The sequence below is a fragment of the Saccopteryx leptura genome, chromosome 7, assembly GCF_036850995.1.
Source record: "Saccopteryx leptura isolate mSacLep1 chromosome 7, mSacLep1_pri_phased_curated, whole genome shotgun sequence".
Taxonomy (NCBI): domain Eukaryota; kingdom Metazoa; phylum Chordata; class Mammalia; order Chiroptera; family Emballonuridae; genus Saccopteryx; species Saccopteryx leptura.
In genome coordinates, this window is record NC_089509.1 from 51,649,644 (window position 1) to 51,665,472 (window position 15,829).

The 15,829-nt window shown below is 39.0% G+C and overlaps 1 protein-coding gene across 3 annotated transcripts in view; it reads right to left on the bottom strand.

The window, feature by feature from the left end:
* The window catches only part of GALNT3 (polypeptide N-acetylgalactosaminyltransferase 3), a 57,600-nt gene that overhangs the window by 29,880 nt on the left and 11,891 nt on the right, over positions 1-15,829 (bottom strand). For all 3 annotated transcript variants that reach the window (XM_066345260.1, XM_066345261.1, XM_066345262.1), the window contains exon 2: positions 110-730. In XM_066345260.1, coding sequence (XP_066201357.1) covers positions 110-624 — 515 coding nt within the window. In that variant the 5' untranslated portion in view covers positions 625-730. The remainder of the gene's footprint in view (positions 1-109; positions 731-15,829) is intronic.

A 15,829-nucleotide genomic window follows, 5' to 3' on the forward strand; every position in this document is an offset into this window, starting at 1 on the left:
AATAAAATCTATTTTAAAAGAGAGAGAGAATAAGCGACCTCCTTAGCTAAAGCCTCTTCTCTGCAAACCCCGGTGATAAACAATAGACAATGAATGTTCTTCAACATACTCAGGAGGTCGAGTGTCTGGTCCAAGATCTCGGTGTAAAGAAATCCTGTCACTTGCGAAAGCATTAAAACAGTGTTTTGCTTCTCCGCGTTCTTTTTCCTTCTGCTCTTCAATGCTTAGACTGATTGTCTTGAATGCTTTACCAGAAGCACCAGGTGCATTAGAATCCTGAGGTGGGCGGTCAAGAACAGGTTTCAGTTCTGCTGCTGTGTAGTATCCTTGCAAACAGGGTCTTTCACCAGCATCAAGGTTTTGCCTGACAGGTGCTCCTATTTGCATTTTTGGCATCACATCTTTAATATTGTTTACAGCTTCTAGCATTAAATCAAACATCTTGTTTTTGTTTTTCATGTTCCTTTCCATCTTTGATTCTTCTTTGGAATACTGAACATTTACTTCTCTTTGCATTAAAATCAAAACTATTATAAAGAAAAATATTACTGTACTAAGTTTCCAGAACTTTTTATGGTAATGTCTTTTAAAATGTAAATTCACTAGCCGCTTTAGATGAGCCATTCTGACATTAAAAGCTTGTCACTTAAATAACAGTTATAGTTTCCTCTTTTACTTCTATTTTTTATCATAGATTTGCTGGCAAGAAGTTTTCATTAAATGGTAACACCTATAAACAGAAATAACACATGACATTAGTAGCTATTCATTCCTGTCAGCATGGTTCAGTTTATTCATTCAACCCACAACTGAACAAAAGCTACAAATAACATACTCTTATGGTTAACAAGAATACAAAGATATCTAACCCTTAGGGAAATTATACTTTTGAAAGAACACAATTGCTACAATTAATTTTAATCTATTAGAACTGTAAAATGTTAGTAATTTCTCTCCAGTAAAATATACATTGTTAACTCTGGCAAATAGCTATTATCTTATATGCATAAAATTATTTTTACAAATATACTTTGAGACTAAAAAACAGGTCTCTTAATAATTAAGGGGTCAAAGGTCTTCATTAAAATGATTACAAAGAAAGGGAAAAGCCTTAAGAAAGCAAATGTATACTGACGGGTACTAGCAGCCATTCCCTCAAAATAATGCCTTTTATTTTATGAAATTTGTCCATAAACTAAGAACTTTACTCCAACTAGACCAACTAATATTAAAAGCAGCATCACCAACAAGGAAACTGGCATTCTCCCAGATTTGGTGACCCGACAGTACCTGTGAATTCGGACTGAACCAATAAAGACTAGAAAATTAAGAGCATCTGTTTTTATACGGAATCTAATAGCAAAAAGAAAATGGCATTAAGCTTTACTTGTAGTATCTCTAAAGAAGTAATAGAGATCATCGAGTTGTACAAACAATATTTGGCCTGATAAAACACTGCTTGCAGTTGACCCTATGAAAAAAGCCACAGGCTTACTATAAACCCTAATATAGGCCACCAGGAACAAAAGAAGGGAGGGAAAGAACACTGATGACAGGCTGAATCACAGTGAAGACTGATTTTCTTCATGATACTTTAAACAAATATAATGTGAACAGGTTTTAATACATACCATGCACCATTATAATTATTCAAGTAATTTGTAGGAATAGGTAAGACCTGTTTTCCCTAAACATATTTTAAGGAAAATGACATTTATTGAAGTGAACACTGATTTTGACACTTTATTCAGTTTCTCTTCCAAAATTGTCACTAAATTTAAAATAAGAAAACCAAGTTTGAAGATGTAGTCTCTGGTCTTTACCAAGAAATTTTCCACTGGATAAACAAAAATGATAGAACTTGCATACTTAATACTATATACTATTTCTTTTTGAAAAGAACAACTTATTTTATAGTTTATTAATTGATTTTTAGAGAGAGTGGAAAGGAGAGAGAGAAAGAGAGAGAGAGAAACATTGTATTGTTGTTCCACCTATTCATCCACTGATAGGCTGCTTCCTACATGTGTCCTGCTCAATTATTGTGTAAGTTTCTCATGTGGCAACTGTTTTGTTAAGCTGAGACTATAAAATTAAAAATATCTTTTACTTTTTTTCAAGATTTTATTTATTGATTTGAGAGAGAGAAGAGAGGAGAGAAAAAAAAGAATGGGGAAAGGGAGAGGGAGGAGCAGAAAGCATCAACTTGTAGTAGTTGCTTCTCATATGTGCCTTGACCTGGCAAGCCAGGGGTCTAGAACTGGCAACCTCAGCATTCCAGGTTAACATTTTATCCATTGTACCTCTTACCTTTAAGAAGCAAAGACTAGTGTAAAATATGGCATGTCAACAAGCAACCAGAAAACAGCATATATGTGCTATAGCGGGAGACGAAGAAAGCAACATGGGGCCCTGGCTAGTTTGCTCAGTGATCAGGGCACAATTGGAGTAGCGCCCATCTGCTTTTCCACCCCTCCCCACTCCTACATCCATGGCTCAACTGGAACAAGTTGGCCCCGGGCAAAAGCAAAGGATGGATCCATGGCCTTCGCCTCAGGAGCTAAGAGCTTGGCTGCTGGGCAACGGAACAACGCACCAGATGGGCAGAGCATCACCTAGTGGGCTTGCTGGGTAGATCCCAGTTGGGGTGTATGCTGGAGTCTGTTTCTCTGCCTTGAACTGAAAAATAAAAATAAAAAGAATATGAAGGGTAAAGAGAAATATTAGAAAAAATTTCCCAGGGATGACACCACTAAGCAGAATCTTGAAAGATAAACAAATTGTATTAGAGGACAAGAGAGAGGGGAAAGAGGAAATGACAGATGCAAAGGCATAAAAGCAAGAAAAGCCATTGGCAACCAGGAGCACAACAGAAATAGAAAGCACAGGTATTAAATGATAGAAGGTAAGGCTGGGAGGTCAAAGACAAGTTACCAAAGTAAATTTTGAATCTATCAGTTTTGTCTTGAATAGATTGGATAGGAAGAATTGGGTAACTTTTATTGAAGGATTATAATCATATTTATGTTTTAGAAAAATTACAGTTTTTTCAGTGCCAGAAGAATTGATGTATACTGAAAAAATGAAATGAGCAGGAAGGTTGGAAAAGACTGCTTCAAAAGAGTCCAGGAAGTGGTATCAAGCAGAACTTGGCAAGAGAAAGGGAAGGATGGGAAGAAAATGGGTCAAGTGATGACATTAACACATTAACAAAGGCAGGGACAGATAGATTTAGAATAGGAATTAGTGATAGAATTTGTTTAATTTTGGTATGGCAAATTTGAGCTGCTGGTAGGATTTCCACATGTGTTCTCATAAGCAAAAAAGATATATGGGACTGATAGAGTTCATCTACAGTATATAAAGAGGCCAGAAAAATGCTACATTTAAGGATTAAGAAGGAGAAAAAAGAAACTGGAAAGAAAGACCAGAAGACATAAAAATAACAGGTCTTCGCTGGTTTGCTCAGTGGTACAGCACTGGCCCGGTGTATGGATGTCCCCAGTTTGATTCCTGGTCAGGGCACACAGGAGAAGCGACCATCTGATTCTCCACCACCCCTCCCCCTTCTCTATCACTCTCTTCCCCTCCCATAGCCATAGCTTAATTGGTTTGAATGTATTATCCCAGGTGCTGAGGATGGCTCAGTGGAGCCTCCACCTCAGGTGCTAAAAATAGCATGTCCCCAGATGGACAGAGCATCAGACCCAGATGGGGTTGCTGGGTGGATTCCAGTTGGAGCACATGTGGGAGTCTAACTTCCCTCCTCTAAGTTGGAAAAGAAGAAAAGGAAAAAAAAATAAGCAAAACAAACAAAGTCAAGTAAAAATAGATTGGCAGTTATCCATGTCCAGTGGACTTAAATTTTACAATCCGCATCTTATCTTTGAGAGATGATAATGTTTGACATATGGTTGGTCTTAAAAAATAAACTCTATTAGATGTGACCCAACAAGCTTTACTGCAAAACCAGGAATGAACCCTGGCAGAGAGAATCCGATACTCTAGTGTAGCCATGCCCTTAAGATCCCAAAGTTTATGATTCAGGTGTTTTCAGATTAATCAAACAACAAACTGATCTAAGAGGTTCCAGGAAGATAAAGACAAGCAAAGTGCTGGGATAAGCAAAATGTTATTTCATGGTCCCCAGCCAATAAAATACAGTCTGATCACTGTTTTCTAACCACAGCTTGACAATAGACAAATAGATATAAATCAACCAACATTCACCCTCCTTTCTCTGAAGGAGAACCACCAAAAACCCCCTTCTTGCATGCTCTCTAGTGATACTAGGTTTCTTCAGTAACCAAAGGTAGGCTGGATTAAAATGTTGAGAGGGAATAAGATAGTCTCTTTAGGATGTTTTAATACAACAAGGAACAAACAGTAGTCCAGGGAAATCAGAGTAGAGGGAGAGGACAGAACTAGATCCTTCTACTGTAGTGATGCTTTCCCTAAAACATTTTATGTCAAAAATATTATCTGTGGCTACGGTGGAGAATTAGAAAGGACAGAATTAATGAGGCAGTTGGAAGAGTTCTTTCTTAGGAATAAATTATAAACTACAGTAGTTCTTTATCAGTAGGGCAATAATTCTATCATTGCATGTGTATGTTTATCAAAGGGAGTTACTCCATTAGTAGATTTTAGTTTAGGATGTCGCTAGTTCTTTTAAAGATTTTTATTTATTCACTTTAGAGTGTGGAGGGGGAGAAAGAGAGAGAGAGAGAGAGATATGGGGGAGAGAATCGGGAAGCCATCAACTCATAATTGCTTCCCATATGTGCCTTGACCGGGCAAGCCTGGGGTTTTAAACTGGCGACCTCAGCATTCCAGGTCAACACTTTATCCACTGTGCGAACACAAGGCAGGCTAGTTTAGGATTTCTCTAATAAGGGAGTCAAGAAAAGTTCGTGAAGGACACAAAGAGTGTCTTCCTTATTCATGGTTGTTATTCTGGCACTTACTACAATGTTGGTGACACAGTGGGTACCCAATAAATGTTGACTGGAAAAGGAAAGAAGGAGGAACAAGATTTAAATTATTATTAGAAATAATAAAAACAATAGTTTACTTAAATTAAATATTAAGTCCCTGATATTTTAACACTTACTACATAAATCCTCATTTAGTCTTCCCACAGTCCCATAAAGTTTGTTATTCCCATTTTACTGACAAACAATGAGAGTCAAGTAGATTACATGGCTTGGCCAAGGTCACTTAGTTTAACTGGAAGAGCAGCACTTCCCCAACGGTGTTCAAATTCAGGTCTAATGTAAAATCCTGAACTTTCAACTGGAGTTATCTGAAATAAGGTCTTTAAGAGTCAAGAATTGATAGCCTAAATGTCAGAAGATAATGGGATAACCTGTGGGAAAAAAGTAGAAATAGCCTTATTATTACCTCAGATAAGGTTTTCAGGGCAAATAAGTTTTTAAAAAATAACCTGATTTCAGTGCATGTTTTTGGAAATAAAGATTGAGGATGAGGTTGTAGACCTTGACAATGGGGTATATTAAGATACCGAGACCTTTTAGTTGCAATGTCTTCTAAAGTAGGAACATGATGCGTTGCTCTTTCAGATTATTTATGAAAAGACTAGTCTTTTTTGATAAATTGCTGGTCATCTGAAGATTCCAATATTGATTCTCCAGGGATTTTATGACTTTTCTTTCCTGTGCAGCTAATGTCCAATATGAGCATTTCATTAATGAATATTATTACATTCAACATTAGCATCTCCATCAATGTCCTCAATCTGGGTATATATTAGTGGAAAGGTCTTTAAAAATGCAGTACCTTAGGCTCTACCACTAGAGATTTAATTGTTCTAGGGGAGAGCCTAGGTCCTGCTTTTTTGTTATTTCAGGTTCTCCAGATAATTCTTATGAGAAGCCAGTTTTAAGAATGACTGGTCTAGGTCACAAGACTTTGAGTAAATCACAACTAGCACCCAACAGAAAGGTATGTGTTCATCCAAAGACAACCACATTATTAATTCTTAATACTCCAAAAAAAAAGGTTTTTCAAAATAGATTCTTGATATAAATTGAGCAAAAATTATTTTGACATGGAGAGAGAAGATCAAATCCAAAGCAAGAATGACCCAAAGTTTCCAGAAGAGGCTCAGGAAAATAATGATATAAGTGAGGCATTGAAGTTTTATTGCAAATTATGATGCCGAAAAATCAATTTAAAAATATTTTTCCATCACAAAGATAGGAAACCCAAAACTCTTAACAATAAAAACAAATAATCTAAAAGACATATTATAAATTTTTAAGTGAAACAAAATGAAGATTCTTAATTCTTATTCCTGGGAATAATGCTATATTCCCAGACAAATTTGAAAATAGCCAATAAAACAAAACAAATCTCTCTAGAATCAACTTTCAGTTAAACTCAGAAGTTTTGAGGCTTGAAAATAAATCAGCAGATCAGCAAATTTAAACATAGTAAGTTATATTTGCACATTAAAAGTGATTAGTAGATGAAGGGTTTGTTTGCCTTGTATTCTAAAACCTTGAAACACCAATCTAAAATGTTCATTTGCTAATTATGAAAGACCAGATTCACAGAAGAAAAGGAAATATCATAAAAGTTTTTTAAAACTAGAAAAAATTAATTAAAAACAATTATAGTTTCTAAACTAGAAATCCTTACAAATTTCTAAAATTAAAAAAAATTAAAATTTAAAGACCTGCTGACCTTTAAAAACATTACTCACTCTCTATATGCAGACTTTACAAACAGACATTAATAATAAATAAAAATATCCACAAAATGGTACTTTGAAAGGCTGAAACAATGTACACGATTCTAAGTCTATGAGCCTTAGTTAATCAATGGATTATTCTTAGGGGTAAAATATGCTTTTATCTCAACAGAAAAAAGAACTGAACTCTCATAAATTAAAAAATCTAACTACAAAGCTGTGGTTTCCATAGCTTCTCAAACTTTAATGTGACAATGAATCACCTGGGGGTATTGTTTAAATGCAGACAAATAGTAAAATATCAAGATAAGATCCATCTTTATAGTCATGCCTGTCCCCCCAGGTGGAAAAGCACACATCACAAGAATGTTAGTTTAATTTAAAAATTTCAATTGAAGCAATCTTCTAAAGCAGTGAATAGCAGAACACTTCATAACTGCATGCAAAAGTAGCATTTAATAAAATTAGAGGATATAGTGGTTCTTTCCATTTCTTGTTTCTGTATTTGTGACAATAAAACTTTACAGCTACAGAGATTTAAGATCCGGTTCCAGTTGATTTTAAAGGGCAGAAAGCCTAATTGGTGTATGAAACTTGCTTGATACTGAGTTAAAGCATGTTGTAAAGAGTTAAGGTTAACCACACAAAGCAAGGGATTACAAAATTACATCCTCAAATCCTAGCACAGATTGCAAATTTAAAAATATACACTATAGTGAATTAATATTTTTTTGTTATACATTATCATTTGGATTCACAAATTGAATTAAAACACAAACAATGATGACAACAACAGCAAAAATGGCCCTGGTAGTAAACCCTTAAATGCTTGGGCAGAAATTTTATTAAGTGCCCCTCATCTGCTGGTGAAAATGTTAGGAAATGGAGAAGTGGCAGGAAGTGATTTCTGCTTGTATTTATTGGTGGAATCAAATTTCATGATGATTTGCTACTGTGGTTTGTTAGTTTTGGTTATGTTTAGGTCCATGTTCATTCACATCCTTGCCAGCAATTCTTCTGAGCAGGACGTGACTTGTGGATGTGTGGCAAGGGACAGTAATGCAAAGCCAGCTGCACTGAGACAGCCACACACTATCTCACAGGAGGCAGCAGCAGACATACTAATACAGGAGTCCCCAAACTTTTTACACAGGGGGCCAGTTCACTGTCCCTCAAACCGTTGGAGGGCCGGACTATAAAAAAACTATGAACAAATCCCTATGCACACTGCACATATCTTATTTTAAAGTAAAAAAACAAAATGGGAACAAATATGATACAATATTTAAAATAAAGAACAAGTAAATTTAAATCAACAAACCGACCAGTATTTCAATGGGAACTATGGGCCTGCTTTTGGCTAATGAGATGGTCAATGTCCGGTTCCATATTTGTCACTGCTAGCACTAACAAGTGATATGACGCGCTTCCGGTGCCGTGACACGTGCGTCCCGCATCACCGAAGTAGTAATGTACGTGAGCGACGCAGTTTGGTCTTTCACTGACCACCAATGAAAGAAGTGCCCCTTCCGGAAGTGTGGTGGGGCCCAGATAAATGGCCTCAGGGGACCGCATGCGGCCCATGGGCCATAGTTTGGGGACCCCTGTACTAAAAGATCCCAGCTAAAGACAAAGTGGAGTAGCTCCAGGTGGCTGGAAAAAGACACTGGTGAACAAAACTGCATGTTTTTTCATAAAGTAGGATGGCTTTTGTCATAAAGTAGGATGGCTTTTTGTACAAAGGTTTCTGCAGGTTATGAAACAAAAAAAAGGGCATGGTCAGACATCATTTCTCAGCTACATCTGGTCAGATAAACATCTCTGAAGGTGAAAGGTTGTAGACAGGATCTTGATTTGTGGACTAGCCATCTCCACAGTTTGAAGCAAGAAAGCGATTATGGTGCCACACTATCCATGGAGGATGGGAGAGGGGTGAGGGGCTCACATACTCTCTCTTGCCACATCTGAGTTTGTGAATGAATTTCTCATAACACGAAAGATATATATTGATTATTTATGACATATTAGAGAGTAGAAGAGTTTTGAGGAGTGAATGAAGATTATCCACTTAACTAATATTTCCCCCAGGCAGAAACATTGCATTTTAAAAGACTGTCCCTCTAACTAGTTATATTATAAGCATAGTTGATGGTTTTTGGATTAGTAAAAAGACAGAAATTACACAGTGATTTGAACAAGGAAAGTTTCATCTATAATTAATAAAGGATTAGAGTAATGGAATTGGCTAGTTGGAGTTAAAGACAATTCTAAAGAATACAGGACTTCTGGATATAAGGCACAGCCAATACTCCTAAGGCTGCGTTGAGAGCCCACGGAAGATCTTTCCCCTCGTCAGGGCTGAGATCCAGAGACCTCTACAGATAGGGCGTGGCATTGGTTCCTTGACAGGGGAAAAGGCAACAAAGTGCCTCACTTGGAGACTGGTCTGAAATCTGCCTTCTGGAGTCTCAGAAGGAGCCATTCATAGGGAAGTGTCAGATCCTAGAGCGTGCTAGGCAGGTGCTGAGGAGAACTGCTGGCTATTGATGGAGCCTGGAGTTGAGGAGACGCCCTCTGCAGGAGTCTAGTGTACTTGCATGTATATCTTGGGCCAACACAACTCCAGGCTGGTGCCTGGATAACTGGTCTTGTGAGGTTCCTGGTACACACATGTGTGGGGCCAAAGAGAGACTATGGGGAACAGTGACCTGACTGAAGGGATAGGTTCATGGGGTCTGTGGCTCCAGGATACACCACTGCTGCTCAAGTCAAACTCTGGGGAAAGTACAGAGACAGGCAGGTGCCACCCCTAGAGAATGCAATTACCTAGCACTGGACAAAACTGGGTGGGGGTTGAGCACTAGAAAAAAAGTATGCCAGCAAGATCCTGGCCAGTGAACTATTCTGACACCTTAAAGGAAAGTCCCTTCCCAACTTCAGTGCCATCTAATGACAAGGCTTAAGCCTGTGCCAGCCAGCAAAGGAGAAATACTCACAGGACCCAGATCTATCAGTAAAAAGAGGGTGGATAGAATGAATTTGGAGTTGAGAAACAATATGCTGATGAGTGGCATAGTCTACCCTTGTGACAGTCAGCCTCCATATGCACTTTCCCACATTTGAACTCCTATACAACAACAAAACAATATTCCACTTCAAGAGATGCAAGTGTCCTTCTTACAGTGAAGAGATGACCTCACAAAGAGGAGACACAGTGTGCCAACATCCATTATACCCACTGCTCTATGTGAATTACTTCTCAACTTCTATCACAGTCCCAGTTAATATCCTGTTACCCACAGGCTAAATTGTAAATTTAATCTCTAATACCTCTGTGCAATGTATTTTTAAAAAGGGGAAAGAGATAAGAAAATTGTTAACATAGAAAAATAAACACATACATATATAAAAAGCAAAGGGAAAATGTACAAAGCTACTTTGCAATCCCCATCTACCCAACTGGCCATGAGGCTGTAATTGGTATCTATGGCTTTTCTTCTTCCACTACCCATTCTGCATTTAGCCTGGCCTCAGGCATCCTGGGGTTCCACAGATGGAAATCCATATCCAGAGTATTTATTTATTCTAATGAGGACAAATCTCTGCTCTCTCAACGATGTAAGAAGTCAAATACAATCAACCTGCCCCATTGGCTGGCTGGGGCCCTGAGGCGCTCACCATTGGTTTCTGTAGATTAGGAACTCAGCAGTACTGATAACCAGGTCAGCTTTAGAAAGAGGAAGTCCATGATGCTTAGCCTACACATGCATAGCTTACACTCCCGCCACCATGGCCACTGTTTGCGGGCCCACTGAACAAGCACTGGAGAGGTTGGGGAGAGGGGTTGACTGAAATCCAGTGTGTCACTCTCTCCACTTGATGAGTGACAGCAATATAGTATGTCTTCTGGTGGGTATTCAGATGGAACACATTTCTTTAAGCTCTCCCTTTTTGAAAGGTCTATCCTCATACCTCTCCCTCAAACTTCCTTGTCACCAATTTTCTGCTCCTATTCCTTCAAGTCCCTGACCATCCAGTCAAATCATGAGCAACTGCCTATGGACCTTTACAGACCTGTACTTCTGCCCATCTCTCATTCCAGACATAGTGTACAATCAGACCTACAGTTCAAAAGCCTGCCCAATGGGAGAATGTTTCTTGTCTGTTGTCTTTCACAATTACTCATGGTAGGCTCGCACTGCCATAACTTGAGGTGTTTCTTCTTCCATCAACTAAACTAAAGGCATCCCCAAGAAGCCAAAGGAATGGGTCAAAGGTGAGAAGGCCATAAAACAGGCATTGTTATTAAAGGAGTGAGTCACTTGTTTGTGCAACTTGTACTTTACAATCTGCCCAAGCGCCGTCCTTGCATACCATTTCCACTTGATGACAGATTGCTGCTATGCATGACTAGCTTGATGGCTCGGCAGGTCAGACAACAGCCAGTTAATGATGAGCAGCCCTGTCCACGTGGTAACCTGACACCCCGTGGTCATGCATTTAGTGCCTACTTATTAGCAAGCCAAAAGCCAAAGGGTGAACAGTTATCTAAAGGAGTCATAGATTTATTTCAAAATCCCAGAGATCTGCACTGTAATTCTGCTATTGGTTCTTGCCAGAGATTCTATACAGCATCCCTATTTACTACAGACACTTAGAGAATCACTGTATTTGTTCAATTATATAGCTAAGTGTTAGCACAGTGTGCAGTGTGTCCTGGACTTGCTCTGATCATTAAGAACTAGCAGTTTTATGTGTTACTCTGAAAATAGACTAAGGCAGCATGCTACAATATGTGTACATTGCCTTCAAAATCCAAAAAGGCTTATTGAGCACAGTGACCACTGAATACCCAGAAATGTTACTGAAGTGCCCTGGATTTTTGTGGGAATTAATTATTACCCTGTGGTTCTCATGTGCTTGAATAAGACAGCTGAAGTATTTGCTACTATCCGCACCTTGGACACAATCAATATAATAATATCATCAATACAGTGGACCAGTGTGACATTTTGTGAAATGTTATAAAGATGAAGATTTCTAAGATAAGAAAACTGACCTAGCCCTGAAGCAAGATTGTGAAGATATATTTTGGCTCTTCTAGATAAAAGCAAATTACTTTTGGTAATCCTTTGTAAAGTTGTATGAAGAAAAAGCAATTAAGCAAGTCAATAGCTGCAGAGCAAATGCCAGGGTCTGTGTTGATTTGATCAAGTAAAGATACTACATCTAAGTCAGCTATATTTGGAATTAGCCAATGATCAAGTTTACAACAGATTTTCTCTAAGATTTTTGCACACACCTGATAAGTAAGTTAAATGGAGATGTGAGAGCTATCACAAATCTTATTTAAAATCTTTGACGGTGGCATTAATCTCAACAATTCCCTCAGGGATATGGTATTCTGATTTACTCTCTCGAAAAAGAGAAGTTCTAACATCTTTCATTTAGCTCTCCTATCACAATGGTCCTCAATTCATGAGTGAGAGACAATACAAGAATTTGCCTGGTCCATTGTAAATCAGAGTTGAGCTGAAACTCCAGCCAGATCACTGTAACTTCCCATTTTGACTGCTGGGCCACAGTGGTATTTTGGGCCCCCGGGAATTAGTATGAAAGGTTTGAGTACCCTTTTCCCCAAAGCACAATCTCTCTAATAAAGGGCTACATGTCCTTTTGGGGAAGATGTGGAGGAAGATTTACAGGGTATGCTTGAGGAGATGGTGCAGCATTCTTCCTCGAGGGGACAGGACTCCACTTCAAATGAAGGTTCTGGCCCTGTGGATTGACTTAGGTTTGGCAACTGGGTAAGAAGTTGTGATTATCAACTGCATCAACTAAAGTCGACATATTTACTACCAGACCTGGTCCTTTCCTGTTATACACACAATGATACAGTAGTACTGCCTATCCATTTCATTCATCAGTTATCACTAGAAGTCTGTCAAAGACATTACCTTATCTACTAAAACCATCCGTGAGCCAATGTCTTTTGATTACATCCTTTTCCCTACTTTCTATCATTTATATGTACCTACTGTGTCCCTGATGTTTAAGTGCTGCCACTTGGCCCCAGCTACTATGGGATCCCATTAACTCCTCTGAAATTAGGGAGCCAATCTCAATGGAGAGCGACCATTTTTTTCCCCACAAAAGCAAGGCTCCCCTCTGTTTTTTCTCAATACCTTAGTGAAGGCAGTGTCTACTGGGCCTTGCCATGGAATATTGTTGGATGTGCAAGTTACACACGACAAATCCAGTCAAATATTTATGGAACAGTCCAAACACTCACAATAAGACAATTTCTGTCCATTCATTCTCTCTTTGAGGCCTCAGGATATTAGGAATAGGTGAGTGGGGAAGCAAGGGAGTAAGATTGCTTCATCAGTAGCACAATATGGCTTCCAACTATGTACAGGTTTACCCACAACTCATTCATCTTCCACCTCTTAACTTTCACTTTCCACTAGAAAAGGTGTCAGAAAAGCGTCTGTAAAAAACTAAGTAGTAAATTATATTTTTGTGGGCCATGTGGTCTCTATCGCCACTATTTAAGTTCAACTCTGTGGTGTAAAAGTAACCAAAGACAATACATAAATGAATGGATATAGCTGGTTCAAATAAAATTGTGTTTACAAAACCAGGTGGCCCAAGGCTGTAGTTTGCCAACTCTCCTGTCTAGAAATTCAAAAAGACTTCAACCTCAACATTTATATTTCCCTCTACTTACACCTCTCTCTTAGCTGCTGCATCCCCAGATGTGAAAGAACAAAATTAATTCTCCACAAAAATTGTGCAAAAAAACAATGTCTGTCTTTAAGATTAGGCTATTTTGTGCCTAATTTGAAGCACACAATATCATTTCACTAATCCAGTTACCATCTGAACATCCTGCATTATCCACTCCTCATGGAGGAAAAGACCTTTTTAATATATGTTCCTGTTGGAAATAAAACAGTGTCAGCCTAAACTTTCTTCTTTCAAAAACTCACCTCAAGTAAGGTAATCTTCCTCAGGACCATACACAGACAATTACCACATAGTGAGGTCTGTGAAACATTCGCAGAATGCTAAACTTCACATTAAAAAATAAATAAAATAAAAAAGGAGGGGTACCTAACTTTGTGAGATTTGTACTTAATTCTTTAGGCAAAAGGAAGAGACCTCAGTGGAGTTTAAGCAGGCAATGACTGAATAATTGAAATTTAGGAAGATTATTCTTCAGGCTGTGCTGAATATGGATTTTGGGGGTGGGAAAACAAGAGAGAAGGCTGGAGGCAGTTAGGAGGCTATTAAGAATAATCCAGGTAAGGGGTGGCAGGAGGGGTGTGGAGACTGGAAAGAGATTTAGGAGGTAGCTGAACTCAGCAAATGAATCAATGGGAGGTTGGGAAAGTTGTTAAACTGACGTGTGTTAAGGATGGGTTCTTGACTTGTTGAAAGGACCAGCTAAGGGAGTGCTCCCTGTTTTGGATTATGTGCAGAGGTAGAGCCAGAGCTAAAATAATGGGCAAGAGGCCACGAACACTAAAGGAGGTGATGCTAGAGAGCAAACAGTATAAGAACAAAACTGAAGTAACAACAGAAACAAGTGTTGTCCAGTTTAAATAGATGGGGCATATCTGAAAAACAAAGCTCATGGTCAAAAAGCTCAACTGAAACAATAATTTGTATCAGAAACCTTCTCTGCACTAATCATTGTCCTCCAGAAGGGCCAACTCTGTCATCAGGTATTTACTAACAGGTGTTCTTTTACCCTCATCCCATTTAATCAGAAATTATCATTGTGCAAGTTTCAATTCCCTATCAATGTATCAGGTGTAAGAATAACTTCTAGAGATTTATCTCACAGATATGTTTGTACACAAGTGAAGTAACAACCTATAAACTTACACATTAAAGCACTGTTATAGTATCAAAAGGCTAAAACACTGCCTGACCAGGTGGTGGCACAATGGATAGAGCCTTGACCTGGGATGCTGAGGACCCAAGTTCAAAACCCCAAGGGTGCCAGCTTGATTATGGGCTGGTATATGGGCTTACCACTTGAGTGAGGGTCACCAGCTTGAGCGTAGGATCATAGACACGACTCCATAGTCGCAGGCTTGAAGCCCAACGTTGAAGGTTTGAGTCCAAGGTCACTAGCTTGAGCAAGGGGTTACTGGCTCAGCTGGAGCCCCCCTAAGCAGGCACATTTGATTAAGCAATCAATGAACAACTAAGGCAGTGGTTCTCAAACTTTTTTGAAGTCGGGCGCATTTAAAATCCTATATATATAGCCTGACCTGTGGTGGCGCAGTGGATAAAGCGTCGACCTGGAAGTGCTGAGGTCGCCGGTTCGAAACCCTAGGCTTGCCTGGTCAAGGCACATATGGGAGTTGATGCTTCCAGTTCCTACCCCTTCTCTCTCTCTGTTTCTCTCTCTCCCTCTCCCTCTGTCTCTCCCCTCTAAAAATGAATAAATAAAATTAAAAAAAAACAACAAAAAATTGTTAGTGTATTCCAACATGTTCCATTGTGGATCATAGTACTGTCACACCTGCCATTTAAAAAAAAAAATCCTACATATAATTGTATATGAGAAATATATTATAATAATTTAGTCAAATATTAAAGAAAAAATATATAAAGTCCAACCGTGCTTTTATGGTAATTAAACAAAATAAATACGACAAAATTAAATTTATTCTGACATTAAAAAACATTCTTTTTAAGATTTTTTTTTTTGTATTTTTCTGAAGTTGGAAACGAAGAGGCAGTCAGACAGACTCCCGCATGCACCCGACCGGGATCCACCCACACGCCCACCAGGGGGCAATGCTCTGCCCATCTGGGGCATTGCTCTGTTGCAACCAGAGCCCTTCTAGCACCTGAGGCAGAGGCCATAGAGCCATCCTCAGCGCTCGGGCCAACTTTGCTCCAATGGAGCCTTGGCTGCGGGAGGGGAAGAGAGAGACAGAAAGGAAGGAGAGGGGGAGGGGTGGAGGAGCAGATGGGCACTTCTCCTGTGTGTCCTGTCCGGGAATCAAACCCAGGACTCCTGCACGCCAGGCCGACACCCTACCACTGAGCCAACCGGCCAGGGCTAAAAATCATTTTTATGTTACATTTTTT